At 47.6% G+C, this 15577-nt stretch overlaps 2 protein-coding genes across 5 annotated transcripts in view; one reads left to right on the forward strand and one right to left on the reverse strand.

Annotated features, from left to right (window-relative positions):
- The window catches only part of HMBS (hydroxymethylbilane synthase), a 49706-nt gene extending 46313 nt beyond the window's left edge, over nt 1–3393 (forward strand). For 2 of the 4 annotated variants that reach the window (XM_074976699.1, XM_074976701.1), the window contains 5 exons: nt 684–722; nt 1494–1613; nt 1919–1972; nt 2750–2836; nt 3057–3393. In XM_074976699.1, coding sequence (XP_074832800.1) covers nt 684–722; nt 1494–1613; nt 1919–1972; nt 2750–2836; nt 3057–3230 — 474 coding nt within the window. In that variant the 3' untranslated portion in view covers nt 3231–3393. Of the gene's footprint in view, nt 1–683; nt 723–1493; nt 1614–1918; nt 1973–2663; nt 2837–3056 lie in introns of all 4 variants that reach the window. The other 2 variants (XR_012642500.1, XM_074976700.1) reach the window with 2 other exon arrangements.
- A 3014-nt stretch (nt 3394–6407) lies between these two features.
- On the reverse strand, nt 6408–8196 carry H2AX (H2A.X variant histone). The gene has a single exon (XM_074976702.1). The coding sequence runs from the start codon at nt 8147–8149 to the stop codon at nt 7715–7717; it is 435 nt and encodes a 144-aa protein (XP_074832803.1). The 5' UTR covers nt 8150–8196; the 3' UTR covers nt 6408–7714.
- Nucleotides 8197–15577: the final 7381 nt, after the last annotated feature.

The raw sequence follows: 15577 nt of genomic DNA on the forward strand, positions 1-15577 counted from the left end.
ATTTGAGACACTGCTCCTTGTTCTGCCATTCGCCACTACTGAAAACACTCGCTCCGTCCCTTTTGGAGCCCCCCCCTTCAAGAAGTTGAAGGCTATCAAGTTGCCGCTCGCTCTTCTGCAAAGGGTCATGTGCTCCAGCACTCTCGTCATTTTGGTTTCACTCCAGTGGACCTTCTCCAATGCATCCACACATTTGCTCTACTGGGTTTCCCAGAACTGGATGCAGTACTCCAGATGTGGCCGCATCATTGGTAAATAAAGAGGAATAATAACTTTTCTAGATCTTCTTTCCATTTGTCATTGACATTTGCCCATCCAGAAACTTTAGAGTCATTTATAGGGTCCAAATCCTTCACCCACAGGCACTTTAGAAACACATGGTAATTCTGATAAAATGTTATAACCTCCAATGTAACAAGTACTGTTATACCCATATTATGGATGGGCATACTGAGGCCCAGAGCTGGGCCGTGACCCTTGCTAGGTAGTACCTACAATGGCAGAGTTGGGAAAGCATCCCAATAGTTATTTGCCAATTCTTTGCTATAACCACTGTTGTGCGCTTCCCTTATGGAAATCATTTCAGTTTCATCCTGAGTTGCTGCTCTTCAGAGAGTTTTGAATACAAAAAGTTACATAATCTTGAATGCACTGCAGCATGTTAACTTTTGCTTTTTCTCCAGATCCTAAACCCTGAAGATTGCCTTTATGCTGTTGGGCAGGTACGTCATGAGAAAAGCCAGATGAGTAACCAGTTGTTGGTCAACAACCAAGCATCTGAACTGTGTTTTCACATTGTGATAGGCTGCATTTTTTCTGGCTGCTGTTCTGTATGCACGCAGCATTTGGGAAGTGTCCTGCAGTTGTAACTAGAAAGGTAGCAACTCATTATTGTTAAGTGACTGTTCCGCTCCTGAGAAGTGGCCTTTCAAATATATACTAAGCCTATGTCTTCACTTACTGGGAAAATTGCTGCTGCTGCGGTTGATCTTCTGGAGTTTGATTTGGCGCACTTGGTGGGGACATAATAAATCAAATCCACAGGGTGCCTGCATTGGCGTCAGTATTCCTGCCTCAGCAAGAGCAAGGGAAGTGGACAGGAGCATTCCTGCAGTGAAGATGATGTTGAAGCTCGAATTACAGTGCATCCACTTCAGCTATGTAATTAATGTATATTGATTCAACCGCTTCAGTGTAGACCTGCCCTACGACAAAAAGGAGTCGGCAACTATGTAGAACAGGCTTGTAAGAATCAGTCCGAAGCTGTGATCTTGAATTTTACTTGTTTAATAATGCACAACTTTTTCTTTGTGTTCTCATTCTGTTGCTGTGTTGTCGCAATGGGATTTGCCAGTGTGTGTAAAAGGTAGAGCGCTACGGTGGCTTTGGAAATGCTTTTGAACCATGCAGGTTGTTGTTTGGGACTATCAGTGCACACTCAACTAACTACAGGAAGATTGAGGAAAGTGTTTTTTTTTTTTCTCTTCCTGCAGGGTGCCTTAGCAGTGGAGGTCCGAGCTAAGGATCAAGATATACTGGATATGGTATCTGTCCTAAATGATGAGGAAACAGTGCTATGTTGCATTGCTGAGAGAGCCTTTATGAGACACCTGGTAGGTTTGGTACCATTGTTTGTTTTTTTCCTGCTTCCTTCTTGTGAGAAAAATCTTACGTGCTCATGCAATATAGTTAAATCAACACCATGGTATCAGAAGCCTGATAGTTTTCATTACCATAACTGCCAGATACAGACTAGATTAAAGTGTCTATCTGTGTGTGCATAACCAGTCAACATTTTTCTGTACATTGCTAAATGATACCTGTCTCTGCGTTATGCAGGCTTTTCAAAGGTTCTGATGGGTGGGTCATGTAGAAATCTTGGCATCAACTTTTGCCTCTTCGCTGTGTTTTGTTTCAGGAGGGTGGATGTAGTGTTCCTGTAGCAGTCAATACTATGCTGAAAGATGCCCAGGTGAGCAGAACTTAGGTGTATTTCGTTGGGTTCACCACCTGAATATTGTCCCAATGCACACTTTTCCCTGCCACCTAAAAATAGTTCCAGCAAGCCTATGTGGCAGCTTTACCATCTGCATGCTGAATCCCCCAGAACAGCATTGTCTAGGACAATGTCAAATGACAGCCAAGACAGCTATAACAACTAAGAAACAATTCCTGCCAGAAAAAACATGATAGTTCATCCTTTTAGTAATTCTGAATGGTAGTTCTCATTCTCCCTGCAGATAAGTCCGTTTTCTGGGGCTAGAAAGCCTATTCCTTTGATTAAAAAAAAAAAACTTCTCCAAGATTAAATATAGAACACTGCCCTGACTGAAGTATTTGTGCTGTCATGCAGGAAATGATCATTTTAAATACATGGTGCCAGTCTCCTACTCCTTGGAAAAGGAGGGTTGTGGAGGCAACATGCTTGCTAGCTTCTCATGACAGAAGAACAACCTTTGTCAGCCCCTTCAGGAATGGTGACAGTTGGGTTACATGTTTGCTTGTACCTTTCCTAAAATGCATGGATGATTAATGTCACATTATTAATGATTGGCTCTTTCTGCAAAATACACGTGTGGGCCTAAATTGAGTAAGAAAAAAAATCAATTTGTGAAGTAGTACTTGGAAGTCAGTGACAGAATAGTTTCCCCATCTCTTTCCAGACTCCTCCTCAGACCAGAAATCTGAAATTTTTAAAAGGAAGATGCTTAAGTTGGTCAGCTATCACATGTCTTTGCGTTTTGCCCAGTTGTATTTGACAGGAGCTGTGTACAGCTTGGATGGATCAGATAGTCTGAAGGACACGATGCAGACTGCTATTAACTACTCACAGCAGGTAGATAAATGCCCTTTTGTTTTAACCCTTTTAACTTTAAAGCAAACCAAAAAAAAAAAAACTGTTACCATTTCTCCATGCTTTTTTCAGTTCAATCTTTTGTCTTGTTTACATTATTTTCTGATAAGGTTTGCAAGAATGTTATGGCAACCTACCCCTCAAAGACCCAGTTTTTCTTGATGTTACACTTTTTTTTTTTTTTTTTTTTTTTTTTTTAAAGAATGAAGAGGGAGCCAATGATGATACACAGTATGTTGGCATCACAGCCACGAACGTTCCTCCTCATGCTCAAGAGGCTGCAGAGAACCTGGGTGTTGAACTAGCAAGCTTACTGCTGAGCAAGGGTGCTAAGCGTATTCTCAGTGTTGCAAGGCAGCTCAATGATGCCCAATAACACTGTTCCTCTCCTCAGCACTTCTGCAGTTGGCATGTTATTTTTTTCCAACAAAAAAAAGGCTGCTGCTGCAGTTATCTTTGCTTAGGGGGAGGTCTCTTAATTTACACTCCCATCCCATTTTTATTTACTTATAGATTTAAAAATAAAACTTAAAATATTACATTTTGTCATTGGAGCAGTTGTTCAGAGGATATAATCCTATTGGACTTGTTTGCCCTGAAACTGAGGTTCTCAAACCAGTGGTTCAGAAGCTTCATGGGTGGTTCACAGCAAAGTTCCCTCTGAGGTGTGAATGGGGGTGGCTGCACAGCAGTGGAGAATGAAGGGCTGCTCTTTGAATTTGTGACTCACAGGCATAGCTCCACTAATTAGATGTCTGGACCCAGACCCTGAGGTGGTGGCTTTGGGAGGAAAATAGAGATAGTTGGGAAGAACAAGTGGGCTGAGATAGGAGGAATTTGGGACGTGCAGGGCTGCAGTGGCTGCCAGAAAGAGGTGACTATCCCCAGTTCCAGGGCTGCTAGGGAGAGATGATCCTCCTTCCCAGCCTCAGCGCTGACCGCTGTAGTGGGGGAAGAGACCCCTACTGATACTAAAATGAGTTGTCCACTTGTTAGAACAAAGAGCATTTTTAATGTAGTGCTTTTATCTATAGCACCTCACAAGAGTTATCTAACCGGATAAATTTTCAGGTGGACCCTGATTAACAAAAGTGAGAACCACTGCCCTGAAGCTATAAGCAAACTTACTTTTGAATGCAGTAACAAGAATGCTCACTACCTCTTATGGTCTAGAAATAAAGCTAAAATGGCAAAGGACATAGAGTGCCCTTTATCTGACTAACCTCTTCAATAACTGATCGCTAAAAACTTCTGGTCATCAGGGATGTTACGGAGGATACTTGGACAAATGTTTATTCACAGCCATACAGGTATGTGCAGGTGCAATATAGCATGAACTCTTTATAGCAACCTGGCTTTTCAAAACAGGATTGAAATAGGACGTTTGCCTACACTCTATTCCTTCTAACAGCAATAGCCCAATTCCAAAGTAGAAGAGTGACCTATGCATTTCAACTAGTGTTTTACCCCCTTCATCTTAAAAGCCATTAGTGGGTTCTAAATCAGTTTCTCACCAGGGTCTTTTGGGGGTATGTCAACTCATCTAGGTATTTGCATAGTTTTACAACAGGCTCCAGAAACACTAGTAAAGTCAGTATATCCTAAAAGTTCATGCAGTGACTTGTTTGGAGTGTTTCATGTGTCTTGTGCTGAAATGTAAGTATGATATTGCTATTCCAATTCATTTATTTGATAAGCTGCTAGGAGGCCAGCAAGTTTTCAGTAGTACAGTAAGGACTCAGAGTATGCGAATCGAGAGTATGGGACCCTGCTGTTACGTGGCTGACACCCGATTGATACAGTAACCCTGGCTTCACGTGGCTTCACGTTCACACAACACAAAGCTGCTGGCAGGCTAAGAGCCCCTTCCCCCTGCTTCCCAGAGAGGTGCTGCTTGATAGCCACAGTAGTTCACCCCCATTAAACCCTCCACGGGCTCAGCCCCCCTCCCAAATCCCCCACTGGCCCCAGCTCACCTCCTGCCACACACCTGGGTCTCCCCTCCAACCACTGTGCCCAGACCCAACCCCCCTATGGCCCCAGATAACCCTCCCTGGTTGGCTGGCTCAGCACATGCAGGGCTCCAACGTGCCCCCTGCTCAAGCACCCCTGCCCTGCCTGGCTCACCTCCCCACCATGAATGGGGTCTGATTTCAACCCATGCCTGGGGCCCTGGCTCCCAGTCGGTCTCCAACCCCCCTCCACTCAACCATCCCACCCTGGTGCACACCCCCATTCAACCCCCCCTGCCCAGCTCTCTGCCACAGTTGGGGCTCTTTCCCCCCTACCAGGTCAACCCATCCCCATTCAATCCCCCCTGCCTGGCTTCACACCCCCACACCCTGCTTCTGCTGGGCTGTGAGCTGCCAGCACACGAGGCTCCAGCTGTCAGCCATTGCAGGCACATGAAGGTCTACACCCTCAGCTGATCCCCCTCCCCCATTCACTCTGTTCATCCTCCCCAATCCCCCACTGCCCCAGCTCACACTCACTGGCACACAGGGCTCCAGCTTCAATCTGCAGTGGGGCTCCCTACCTACAACCCCCACAGGCCCAGCTCCAACCCCTGGCTGGGCTCAACCCCACAGCACCCCTCTGCTGCCTCAGTCCAACCCCTGCAAGCCCCAGCTCAACTGCACCCTCCCACCAACCTTGCTGCCCTAACCCACCCCAGGCTTAAGCCCCCTGCCCCTTCCCAGGGCCCCAATGTATCCCCCAAGCCCTCCCCAATTTACACAAAATTCAAGGTACACAAGGGCAACATGAACAAGAAGTCTTATGACACCTTATAGACCATGGGTGTCCCACCTTTTGGCTTGCCTGAGCCACATACAAAATATATAATATAGTTTGTATATAAATCTCATAATAATGTTAAAAGTTTACAATCATGTGGGGCCACATTACTCACTGTCCAGGGCTGCATATGGGCCACAGGTTGGACACACCTAACATATTTTGGAGCATAAGCTTTCGTGGGCAAAGAGCTGCTTCATCAGATGCATGAGCAGGGGGTGGGTCTTTGCCCACAAAAGCTTATGCTCCAAAATGTTAGTCTGTAAAATGCCACAAGACTTCTTGTTAAAGCTACCAACTATCACGGCTACCTCTGTGATACTTATCACCACACAAGGGCTACATGGAACACAGGCCCTGTGTACCTCAACAGATTATTGGAGGCTGGTTTTGTAAAACTTTAAGTGAGATGTAATTTAGTAGTATGCAAAACAAAGCTGATGGCTGAAAGGGTACAAGCCGGAAAGCGTGAATGGTGCTTGTTTCAAGACCTCAGATTTTAGGACCTTGTTTCTCAGGTGGTGGTATACATACCATTAGCAGTATACAAATGCTGGAGGTATTTTTTTTTGGAAAAGGGGTACTTTATAAAAAAGGTTGAGAAACACTGTTGTAAATCACATGAACAAACTTTTTACAACAGGCCCCACTTCTCATCCCTGCATTGGGCAGCACCCTCAATAATCCAAATTGTTTGTGTGTATGAAAAATGCCCTTTTGGCATGTGTAACAAAGTATATAGCATGTAAGCTTTATTAATGGATAAATAAATGAACATAAACTGTAACCTTTCAACATTAACTGGATTAAATGCACCCACGACCCAGCAGCTGCTGCTACTGCCCCCCCCATGAAATTTTCACACACACCCCTTTGTTCAGGCTGTTCTAAATTGTAAAATACAAAGATGGTGTTTAAATGTCTCTGGAATACCCATATACTGTGGGTGAACCAGCAGTCAAATCCAGGCTGGAACTAAAATTTTAATGTTAAATTTAGATTACACATCAACTCAAGCAGCAAAAACATCTTTATATACATATTGTGAATAACCCATAACTAAAGCCTATGCTATACTCTAAACACTAATGTAAGAGTTTCAAATTGTAACAACTGCTATAGAGCCTCAGGAAACTGTCTGTCTACTGTTCAGGTTCTTCCTCAACATGAGGCTTCAGTCTTAACTCAAACCATTTACTTACTTAAAAGCTATCCTTCACATTCAATAACCAACCAACCTAGGGAAATGCTGATTTTGAAAGGTTGGTCTTTTCAGTATTATAATGCACAAAACCAGAGGTTCAGCCCCTAGTTTTTACACAGTATTTACATTTTCTGCCCTGTACAGGCAAGCAAAGGCTAATACAGCAGATTTAGCAGCGTCAAAGTTAAGGATGCCGCTGACAGTGAAAGGGTTACATTTTGCTTAGTTTGCATGAACTATCCAGTGTTCTGTGGTTCGATCTTGCAGTGGCTGTACTGAGCTTCTAAATCCAGATGGTGTCTGTTGAAACGGGTCAACCTTGGCTTTACTGCAGAATCAAACGAGTAAATAGAAACGTTTCAGACAGTGTTACGGCACACCCCCGGCCAGCTGTTAATGGGGACGCCGCTTGTCCCGAGTCCCAGTCCGTTCGGGATCAGTTCGCACGCATGTTGAAGAGCTTCCGGAATCCGGCGGGTCAGGACCATGCAGAACAAGAGTCCGGCCCGCAGCTCCCCAGCTGTGCACCCCGCAGAGGCAGTAAGTGCGGGGCAGGAGAGGAGGAATACAAGCTTCCTGCGAAAGCAGATGCTCCGCGGCCACCCGGGGGGGCGCTCAGCCTCGGCCACATCGTCCCCGCAACGGACAAGGGAACTTCTCCCCCGGGAGCCCCCCCAGCTCGACACCGGCTGCTCCGCCTTTAATCCCCCAGCCCCGCAAAGGTACTGTGGGCCTTGCGCTCCCCCCCGCCCCGAGTTCCCTGCGGATCTGCAGCTCCTTCCAGTGAGCCCTGGGGGGGGGGCCCTGAAAAGGGCCTTTGGGGGGTGGGGTGAGTCTCCGCCGGCGGCCCGGGGCGCGGCCTAGTACTCCTGCGATTGCTGGCTGCTGCCCTTCTTGCCGCCCTTGGCCGGGCCGGGCCCGCCGCCGCCGCCCGTCTTCTTGGGCAGCAGCACCGCCTGGATGTTGGGCAGCACGCCGCCCTGCGCGATGGTGACGCCGCCCAGAAGCTTGTTGAGCTCCTCATCGTTGCGCACGGCGAGCTGCAGGTGCCGCGGGATGATGCGCGTCTTCTTGTTGTCCCGCGCGGCGTTGCCCGCCAGCTCCAGGATCTCCGCCGTCAGGTACTCGAGCACGGCGGCCAGGTAGACGGGCGCGCCCGCGCCCACGCGCTCCGCGTAGTGCCCGCGCCGCAGCAGCCGGTGCACGCGCCCCACGGGGAACTGCAGGCCGGCGCGGGACGAGCGGGACTTAGCCTTGGCGCGGGCCTTGCCGCCACTCTTACCGCGGCTGGACATGGCTGCAGGAGACACGGGCCACACACGAGGTCAGAGAGCACCTCACACTGCACCCAGCGCCGCCCTGTGAGCTGTATATATAGCGTCTGCCAGAGCCCGGGCCCTTGCAGTGACGCAACGCTGTGCCATTGGCTGGCCGCCCAGACGAGGGTCTCTCAGGGATTGGTTAGTCTCGGGATCCGGCGAAGGATTGCGCATTTATTGGCTGCTCAAGAAAGCCAATCAAAAGTCAGGGCGCCAAATTCAAACGGAGCCCTGACGCCAAGGCGCCAACAACGGAACAGAGGCGTCTCCGCGCTGTTTCCCTCAGCCGGGCAGCCGCGCCCTGGGGCCGTTGCAGAAGCGGCCGGTGTAGAGACTTCCGCCCGTAAGAATTTGCTACCCCGGTGTACTGAGCATGCCCAGTAACAGACATCGCCGTGCTAGGCTTCGCGCTGAGAACAAAAAGGCAGGCCAGGGGCACGTTAAAGACTAACAAAACCAGCTACTAGGTGACGAGCGTTCGTGGGACAGACCCGCTGCTTCAGATCATGCCCAGTAAGCGCCGCTGCCCTCGCCCTCACTCCTTACACACGTTACAAAGGGCTCCAGGTGCAAATCGCGGGGTGTGACCGGGGCAGACATGAGCCAGCCTGGTTGGGGGGGTGGGGGGTCAGTGACCTGCGGGGTGCGGCCGAGCAGGGGCTGGAGGAGAGAAATCACGCGGGGGAGACAGGAGCTGAAGGGAGATGCTGGCCACCGGGGGGGCTTTTTTGCATCTCCCTCACGAGACCATAACTGTTTGTCAGGTGAGCCCCTCCCCCCACTGGCTGTGCAACAGCTGGGTGGGGGACAAAGTGGGGTTAGTTCCCCTCAGTTCCACACCCCAGTGCAGCTTCTTGTTTGCCCTTAAAGCTACAGCTGTACTGGAAGGCGTTACCCAGAGAGCTGGTGCAATCTATGCCCCAAGAGGTTTTTAAGTCCCAGCTTGACAAGGTCCTGGCTGGGATGATTTAGTTGGGTTGATCCTGCTTTAGGCAGGGGCTGGACTCGTGAGGTCCCTTCCAGCCCTAGAACTCTATGATTCTCTCCCTGCCAAGCCCCAGCCTCCCTTGGCACTGGGAGCTGCCCACAACAGTCTGTTACCAGTTCACACTTAGTCTCCCAAATCTCTTAGCAACAGAGAGGAAGCTGTGCTAGTCTATACAGTATCAAAACAAAAAGCAGTCAAGTAGCACTTTAAAGACTAGCAAAATAGCTTATTAGGTGAGCTTTCGTGGGACAGACCCACTTTTTCAGACCATAGCCAGACCAGAACAGACTCAATATTTAAGGCACAGAGAACCAAAAACAGTAATCAAGGTGGACAAATCAGAAAAAAAAAATGATCAAGGTGAGCAAATCAGAGAGTGGGGGGGAAGGTCAAGAATTAGACTGAGCCAAGTATGCAGACGAGCCCCTATAGTGACTCAGAAAGTTCCCATCACGATTTAAACCATGTGTTAATGTGCTGAATTTGAATATAAAAGCCAGCTCGGCTGCTTCCCTTTCCAGAACCGTGGGATAATTCTTCTTCAGTAACACACATACCTTTAGGTCATTGACAGAATGCCCCATTCCATTAAAATGTTGACTAACTGGTTTGTGGACCTGGAGTGTTTTGATGTCTGTTTTGTGCCCATTGACCCTTTGTCTAAGCGAGTTAGAAGTCTGTCCAATATACAAAATGTCTGGGCATTGTTGGCACATGATGGCATATATGATGTTAGAAAGTGTCCTTGATTCTGTGAGTAACCTGGTTAGGTCCAGTGATGGTATTTCCAGAGAAGATATGTGGACAAAGCTGGCAGCGGGCTTTGTTGCTGGGAAAGGTTCCAGGACTGGTGTTCCTTGGTGTCCTAGACTCCACACTCCTGCTCTAAAAGTGCCCTCCTCTTCCACCAGTGACAGGGCTCCCAGATCTCACCACTCTAAATGTGCATATTATATCAGTAAAGGGAAAAGGTTTGTCTAGCTCTGCATCTCTGTAGAGGTTTCATTGCTGTTAAGTACTGTGGTTAAACCACGGGTTTACAATGATAAAGTTTGTCTACATTAGAAACATTCTGAAGTATTATATCAGTACATGGAAAAAATTGTATATCTGTCTTGAGGTTTCATTCCTGTTAAGGGCTTGTCTACCCTGGCATTTTTTTCCTTAAAAACCCTCTTCCATTAGAAAACACCTTGTGACCACACAGCTGAGCCAGTTGCTGAGGAATAACAGGGCATTTGCCTCAGAACAGTAACTCCATCAGAACAAATGACTTTTGCTGACTTCCTCCCTTTGAATTCTTTAACTGAGTCAGCATGAACAAAGCAGAGCTAATTGTGACTTATTGGCCTCCTAGGAGGCATCCTGTCAAGTTCAGGTAAGTATCCACTCTAGGCAAAGCTGCAAGCTCTATTTTTTTACCCAGATCTTCCAAACTGCTGGGATCCCTGTTGTTCTGGCTATGCTGCAGCAGAGCTGCGGTGGGCTCTGGTACTGGTTCAGCAGAGCTCTAGCTCCTGGGGCTCTGCTCTGCCCGATGGATTCCAGCCGAGCCCTGGCTTTGGGAGGCTGCAGCAGGGCTCCCTGCTGTTCTGCGCAAGGGCTTCTAGCCTTGGTCCAGGACTCCATGGGGCTTGCTGCACTGGCAGAATGGCAGCAGGGTTCTCCGTGCACAGACCTTCAGCTCCAGTCTGGGGCTCAGCAGGGCTCCCCATGCACAGAACTTGAGCTCTGGTCTGGGGGCTCAGCTAGGTGGCAGTGGGGCTCCCTGCAAGTGGAGCTTCAGCTCCAGTCTGGGGCTCCTTGGGCTCACATAAATTAAATTTTTGAATCAGGCTCTCAGGTCACTGTTAACTTCAGTGGACTAGGAATCAGCCTATAAAGAAATTCGTTTTGCACCACCCTCGTCCTTAGCACCTGTTCTTTGTAGTGCACAATATTTGCTATTTTTATTATTGCTTTTTTGAGAAACACAACCCGTGTCCATCTTCTGCAACCAAAGGAAGTCAGTCCTGTGACTTATACAGACTTAATCCTAATAGGCAAGACTTTTTGTTCACGTTTTGCAATGATGTAAGCAAGTACACAGGTAAGTAGATCTATACTGGGGAGATTAACTGTGCTGGGGCTGCATACAGGTAAGAATATAGGTGCTTAGTACTGTATAATATATTCTTTACTGATGGTTCTACAAGGTGCTGATGCCAAGGAGTTTAATCATAATTTGATAACAGTCTATGTGTGTTAGATGCAGTGTTGCTAAATGTGGGATACACATTTCTACATTATAATGTAGTTGATAGCTTATGGTCATTATTCTTTTTCTTGAATATTACAAGAGCAACAGTCCTCTGCATTTTAAAAAAAAACTATCCAGAGTGGGAGCTGGTAGTGGTGTCTGTGGGGTTTGACACTTGCCATAAGGACTTGAATTGTGATGAATCTATAGCCACAGTTTCAAAACTCACATACTGAGAACTGGAGGTTCACCGAGACAAACTTTTAGACTGAAAAATGATCTATTATGCTACCCACCAATATGTATTAAAAATACCCTTCATTAGAGTACATCTGAAAAACTGCAACACTATCATTAATTTCAAACTGTGTGTGTGTGTGTGAGAGAGAGGGAGAGTTAGAGTTACTGGTACATACATAGAGAGTAAAAAGTGTGTCTGTTCCACTGACCTCTCCCCCCCCGCCTTTGAAATGGCACAGAAAGGAACAGCAAATTGTGAGGTCAAATTTAGAAATTTGTGTTTCCTGTTGACATCCCCACAATGCCTAGCAAGGCCAGGTATGATGGGATACACACCCAAAATGCATTGCTCTTATTTCTGAATAGGGCTCCACAGTGTGAACACTCAATTTGGAAATGCTCTTGCACTGTGGATGCTTTATTCAGGAATAACTTATTTCTACTTCATTAAGTAGAAATAAGTTATTCCAGAAAAAAACCTGCAGTGTAGACATAGCCTTAGCAAGTGTGGTTTAAGCAAGTTTTTCAATATTAGAAAAGCACTTGTGTGATTGTGTGTGCATATGTAAGGCAAAGTCTGTAACAGTGAACCCCATCTGTGTGCATTTGCTACTCTGGCAGTACTTGCAAGCCAGTATTGGCCACAGGACATAGCATTAGATGAACTGATCTGCTTTGCCAGCACTCGTGAACTTCCAGGAACAGGGGGTTTTGCAATCTTTTACTCAGATGGTGACAGATAAGCTGAAGTACTCCATGCTTTTCTGCCTCAGTCTTCACAGACAAGGACAGCTCCTACACCATGGTGCTAGACACTGCAGTATGGGAAGGCAGAGGGCAGCCATCAGTTGGGGAAGGAACAAGTTAAGAGTTACCTGTTGGGCCCGACCATCAAGCCAGCTTTCTATCCATCTTATACTCCATGGATCTAATCCATACTTCCTCAACTTTTGGGCAAGAATATTGTGGAAGAGCTCCACACTCTGCTCTCTCTGTTCCCTGCTAAGGTTCATAGAAAGGTTTACGTTTTCTACTCCACCCTTGTCCTTCCCACCGTAGTAGCCTCCTTCCAGCTATTCAGCAACTTCCCTCTCCTGGGCAGTAAACTGAAGGACGTTGACTTCTCAGGAATAAAGGGGCTTTAGAGAGTTAACATGATATACCTTAGGTTTAAGATCACGGTTGGGGAAAGTGATGAGGTAGTTAACTGTATCTAGACGCTCTTGGACTGTGCTTCCATCGTGTTAGTCTGAAATGCATTTAAAACCATGATCTGTTCCCCTACCTAAAAGGGCTACTCCCTGGCATGTTTGTCATACTAGGCCTTCTGCTCTTGCTAAGCCTTCTCCAAATTTTCATGAGCCAGATTTAGAGAGTCTAAGGGTATTTTGTAGGTTGGTTACGAAATCCAAAATGTTAGTCCCTGGAGGAGGAGTAGCCCCTTTCCATTGTTGCCTTAACAGTTGCAAAGGGCCTTTAACCTCATGTCCATACGCAAGTTCAAATGGTGAGAATCCCAGACTGGGATGTGTGACATCTTTATAGGCAACCTGTAGCTGTTGTAACACCAAGTACCAATCATTGGAGCATTCAGTCACAAATTTACGTATCACAGCCTGCAATGTTCCACTAAATATCTCCACCAGGCCATTGCCATGCCCTACCACCCTCAAACCAATGAGGTATTTCACCTCATGAGGTTCCCAGAGACATTTCATAGCCTCGGCTAGGAAATTAGTTCCGGAATCCACGGGGCTCTCTGAGCGCCAACCTACCCTGACAAAAATATCAGTTACTACTTGGCACACGTTCTTGGCTGTAATGCTCCCTAGAGTGACTGCTTCAGGCCATCTTGTGGCAAAAAAATCCATGAAAGTCAGTATGAACTGCTTCCCTCAAGGTCTTTTTAGGGAAGGACCAATAATATCCACAGTTACATGCTGAAATCAGACCTCTATTATGGGGAGTAGCTGGAGTGGTGCCTTGACCTGGTCTAAGGTCTTCCCCACCCACTGGCACACCTCACAAGACCAGACAGTTATACACATCCTTACCCATCCCCTCCCAGTGGATGGACTTTCCTAGTTGGTCCTTGGTTCTGCTCACCCCAGAATGACCACTAGGGTGACTATGGGCTAAGCTTAAGAGCTTTTCCCTGTACTTAATTGGAACTACCAACTGTCTGAGGATGCCAGTCTCCTCTTTGTGCCACCAGAAAGTCTCCATGTATAGAAGCCCTCTTTCTATCACAACCTGGCCCTGTTAGAAGAGTGGAGCGGCAGTGGGTCACTCTGGGCTCCCATTCAAGCTCCCTTGAGGCTCTCAGCAGCTTCCTGTTCTGCCTGGAACTGCTCTCTTATAGCCAGCGATGTTAGCTCCCCACTGGGTTGTGGAGTCAGGCTGGGCCCCTCCAGAAGCAATGCAAGTGAGATGGGTACCTTGGCTGGTTGGAAACTGCTTTCTGCTGGTGCACTGGAGTTGCTTGCAGGTTCCTGTGGGGCCTCCTCTGCAGGTTCGGTCACTGCTGTAGATTCACTGGCACCCTCTGCTGCTGACTCCAGATCTGGGCTTGGTTCCTTCTGGGTTTCAGGAACTGGATTCACTGTTGTAGTTGGCGGTTCTCATCTAGGTCCCGGCTCCATCACCTCTAGCTGGGTCTCCGATCCCAGGGCGTCTGGGCTCACAGACTGGTCCCTAGTAGGAGGCTCAAGGAACTGGGCAAGTTGTGGAGGCCTGCTTAGCCCCTTTATGGGTGACCACTCCCACCCTCCAGGCTTGTTTCACATGGTTAGCTAGGTCTTCTCCCAGCAACACAGGAATTGGATAGTCAGACTGCAAAAGTCCAAGTTCCAGACCAGCCCTTGTATTTAACTGGCAAATTGGCTATAGGTAGATCAAAAGAGTTAGCCCTGAAGGGTCAAAGAGTTACTTGAGTCTGGGGGTTAATGAGTTTGGGGTCCACTAGCGACTGGTAAATGGCAGACACCTGTGCTCCCGTATCTCTCCATGCAACAACCTTCTCCTCGCCCACCCTTAGTTTCCCTTTGGTCTGGTGGTATCTGTGAGGCATTTAGACCTGAGGACTCTGGGTGTGACCCTGCTGCAATGAACTGTCCTCTGTTGGTGACCTTGGGACGGTTGGCCTTCACATGCCCTGGCTCATTGCATTTAAAACAATGCTCAACTGGCAAATTATTGCAGTGAGGTGCGGGGGTTGGAGGAGCAGAATGAGAGGGTGGCTGTGGCCTACCTTGGGGTGGATAGGTTCCTTCCTTGCAAGGTAGGTTCTGGGATTGTCCCCCTGAACTGCTAGGACTCTTTTTTAATGGTGCATTTCTACCCAGTTGGCTCCCGTCTTCCCCCCTTCATCTGTGGATTTAGGACTTTTGTCTAGGATGTATATTTTGATCTCAGGAGGAACACCCTCTACAAACTGTTCCATTTTCACCAGGAAAAATAGATCTTCCCAACTGGTAGCCTTTGCTCCTTTCACCTCAGGCCTCTGTGGTTGTGTTGGTATCGTAGGCATGTTGGGCAAGGGGCAGGTCTACTCTCCACTTTAGGGCCCTGAACCAGTGACAAGCCTCATTAGGGTTGAGCCCCATTTAAATTTTGGCCTCCTGTTTAAAGAGCTCATAATCATCCACACCTGCTATAGGCGTTCCAGCAGCTAATCCCTTTAAGGGCCCAGTGAGTTGAGTTCTCATCTCGGACATGTACTGTTCAGGGGGAATTTTGTACGGATGAAACGCTCTCTCAACATTTATAAAGAATTCATTTATATTATCTCCCACCTGGTACATGGAGCGTTTTCTAGGATGTTGAACCCTAACTGGATTTGAGGCAGGTGGTATACCTGGAGCATTCTGCATCTTAAGTTTTCCCAGTTCAACTTCTGCCTGCTTCACGTTCCACTTCTGCACACTTCACCTCTGTG

Source organism: Carettochelys insculpta, chromosome 25 (assembly GCF_033958435.1).
Source record: "Carettochelys insculpta isolate YL-2023 chromosome 25, ASM3395843v1, whole genome shotgun sequence".
NCBI lineage: Eukaryota > Metazoa > Chordata > Testudines > Carettochelyidae > Carettochelys > Carettochelys insculpta.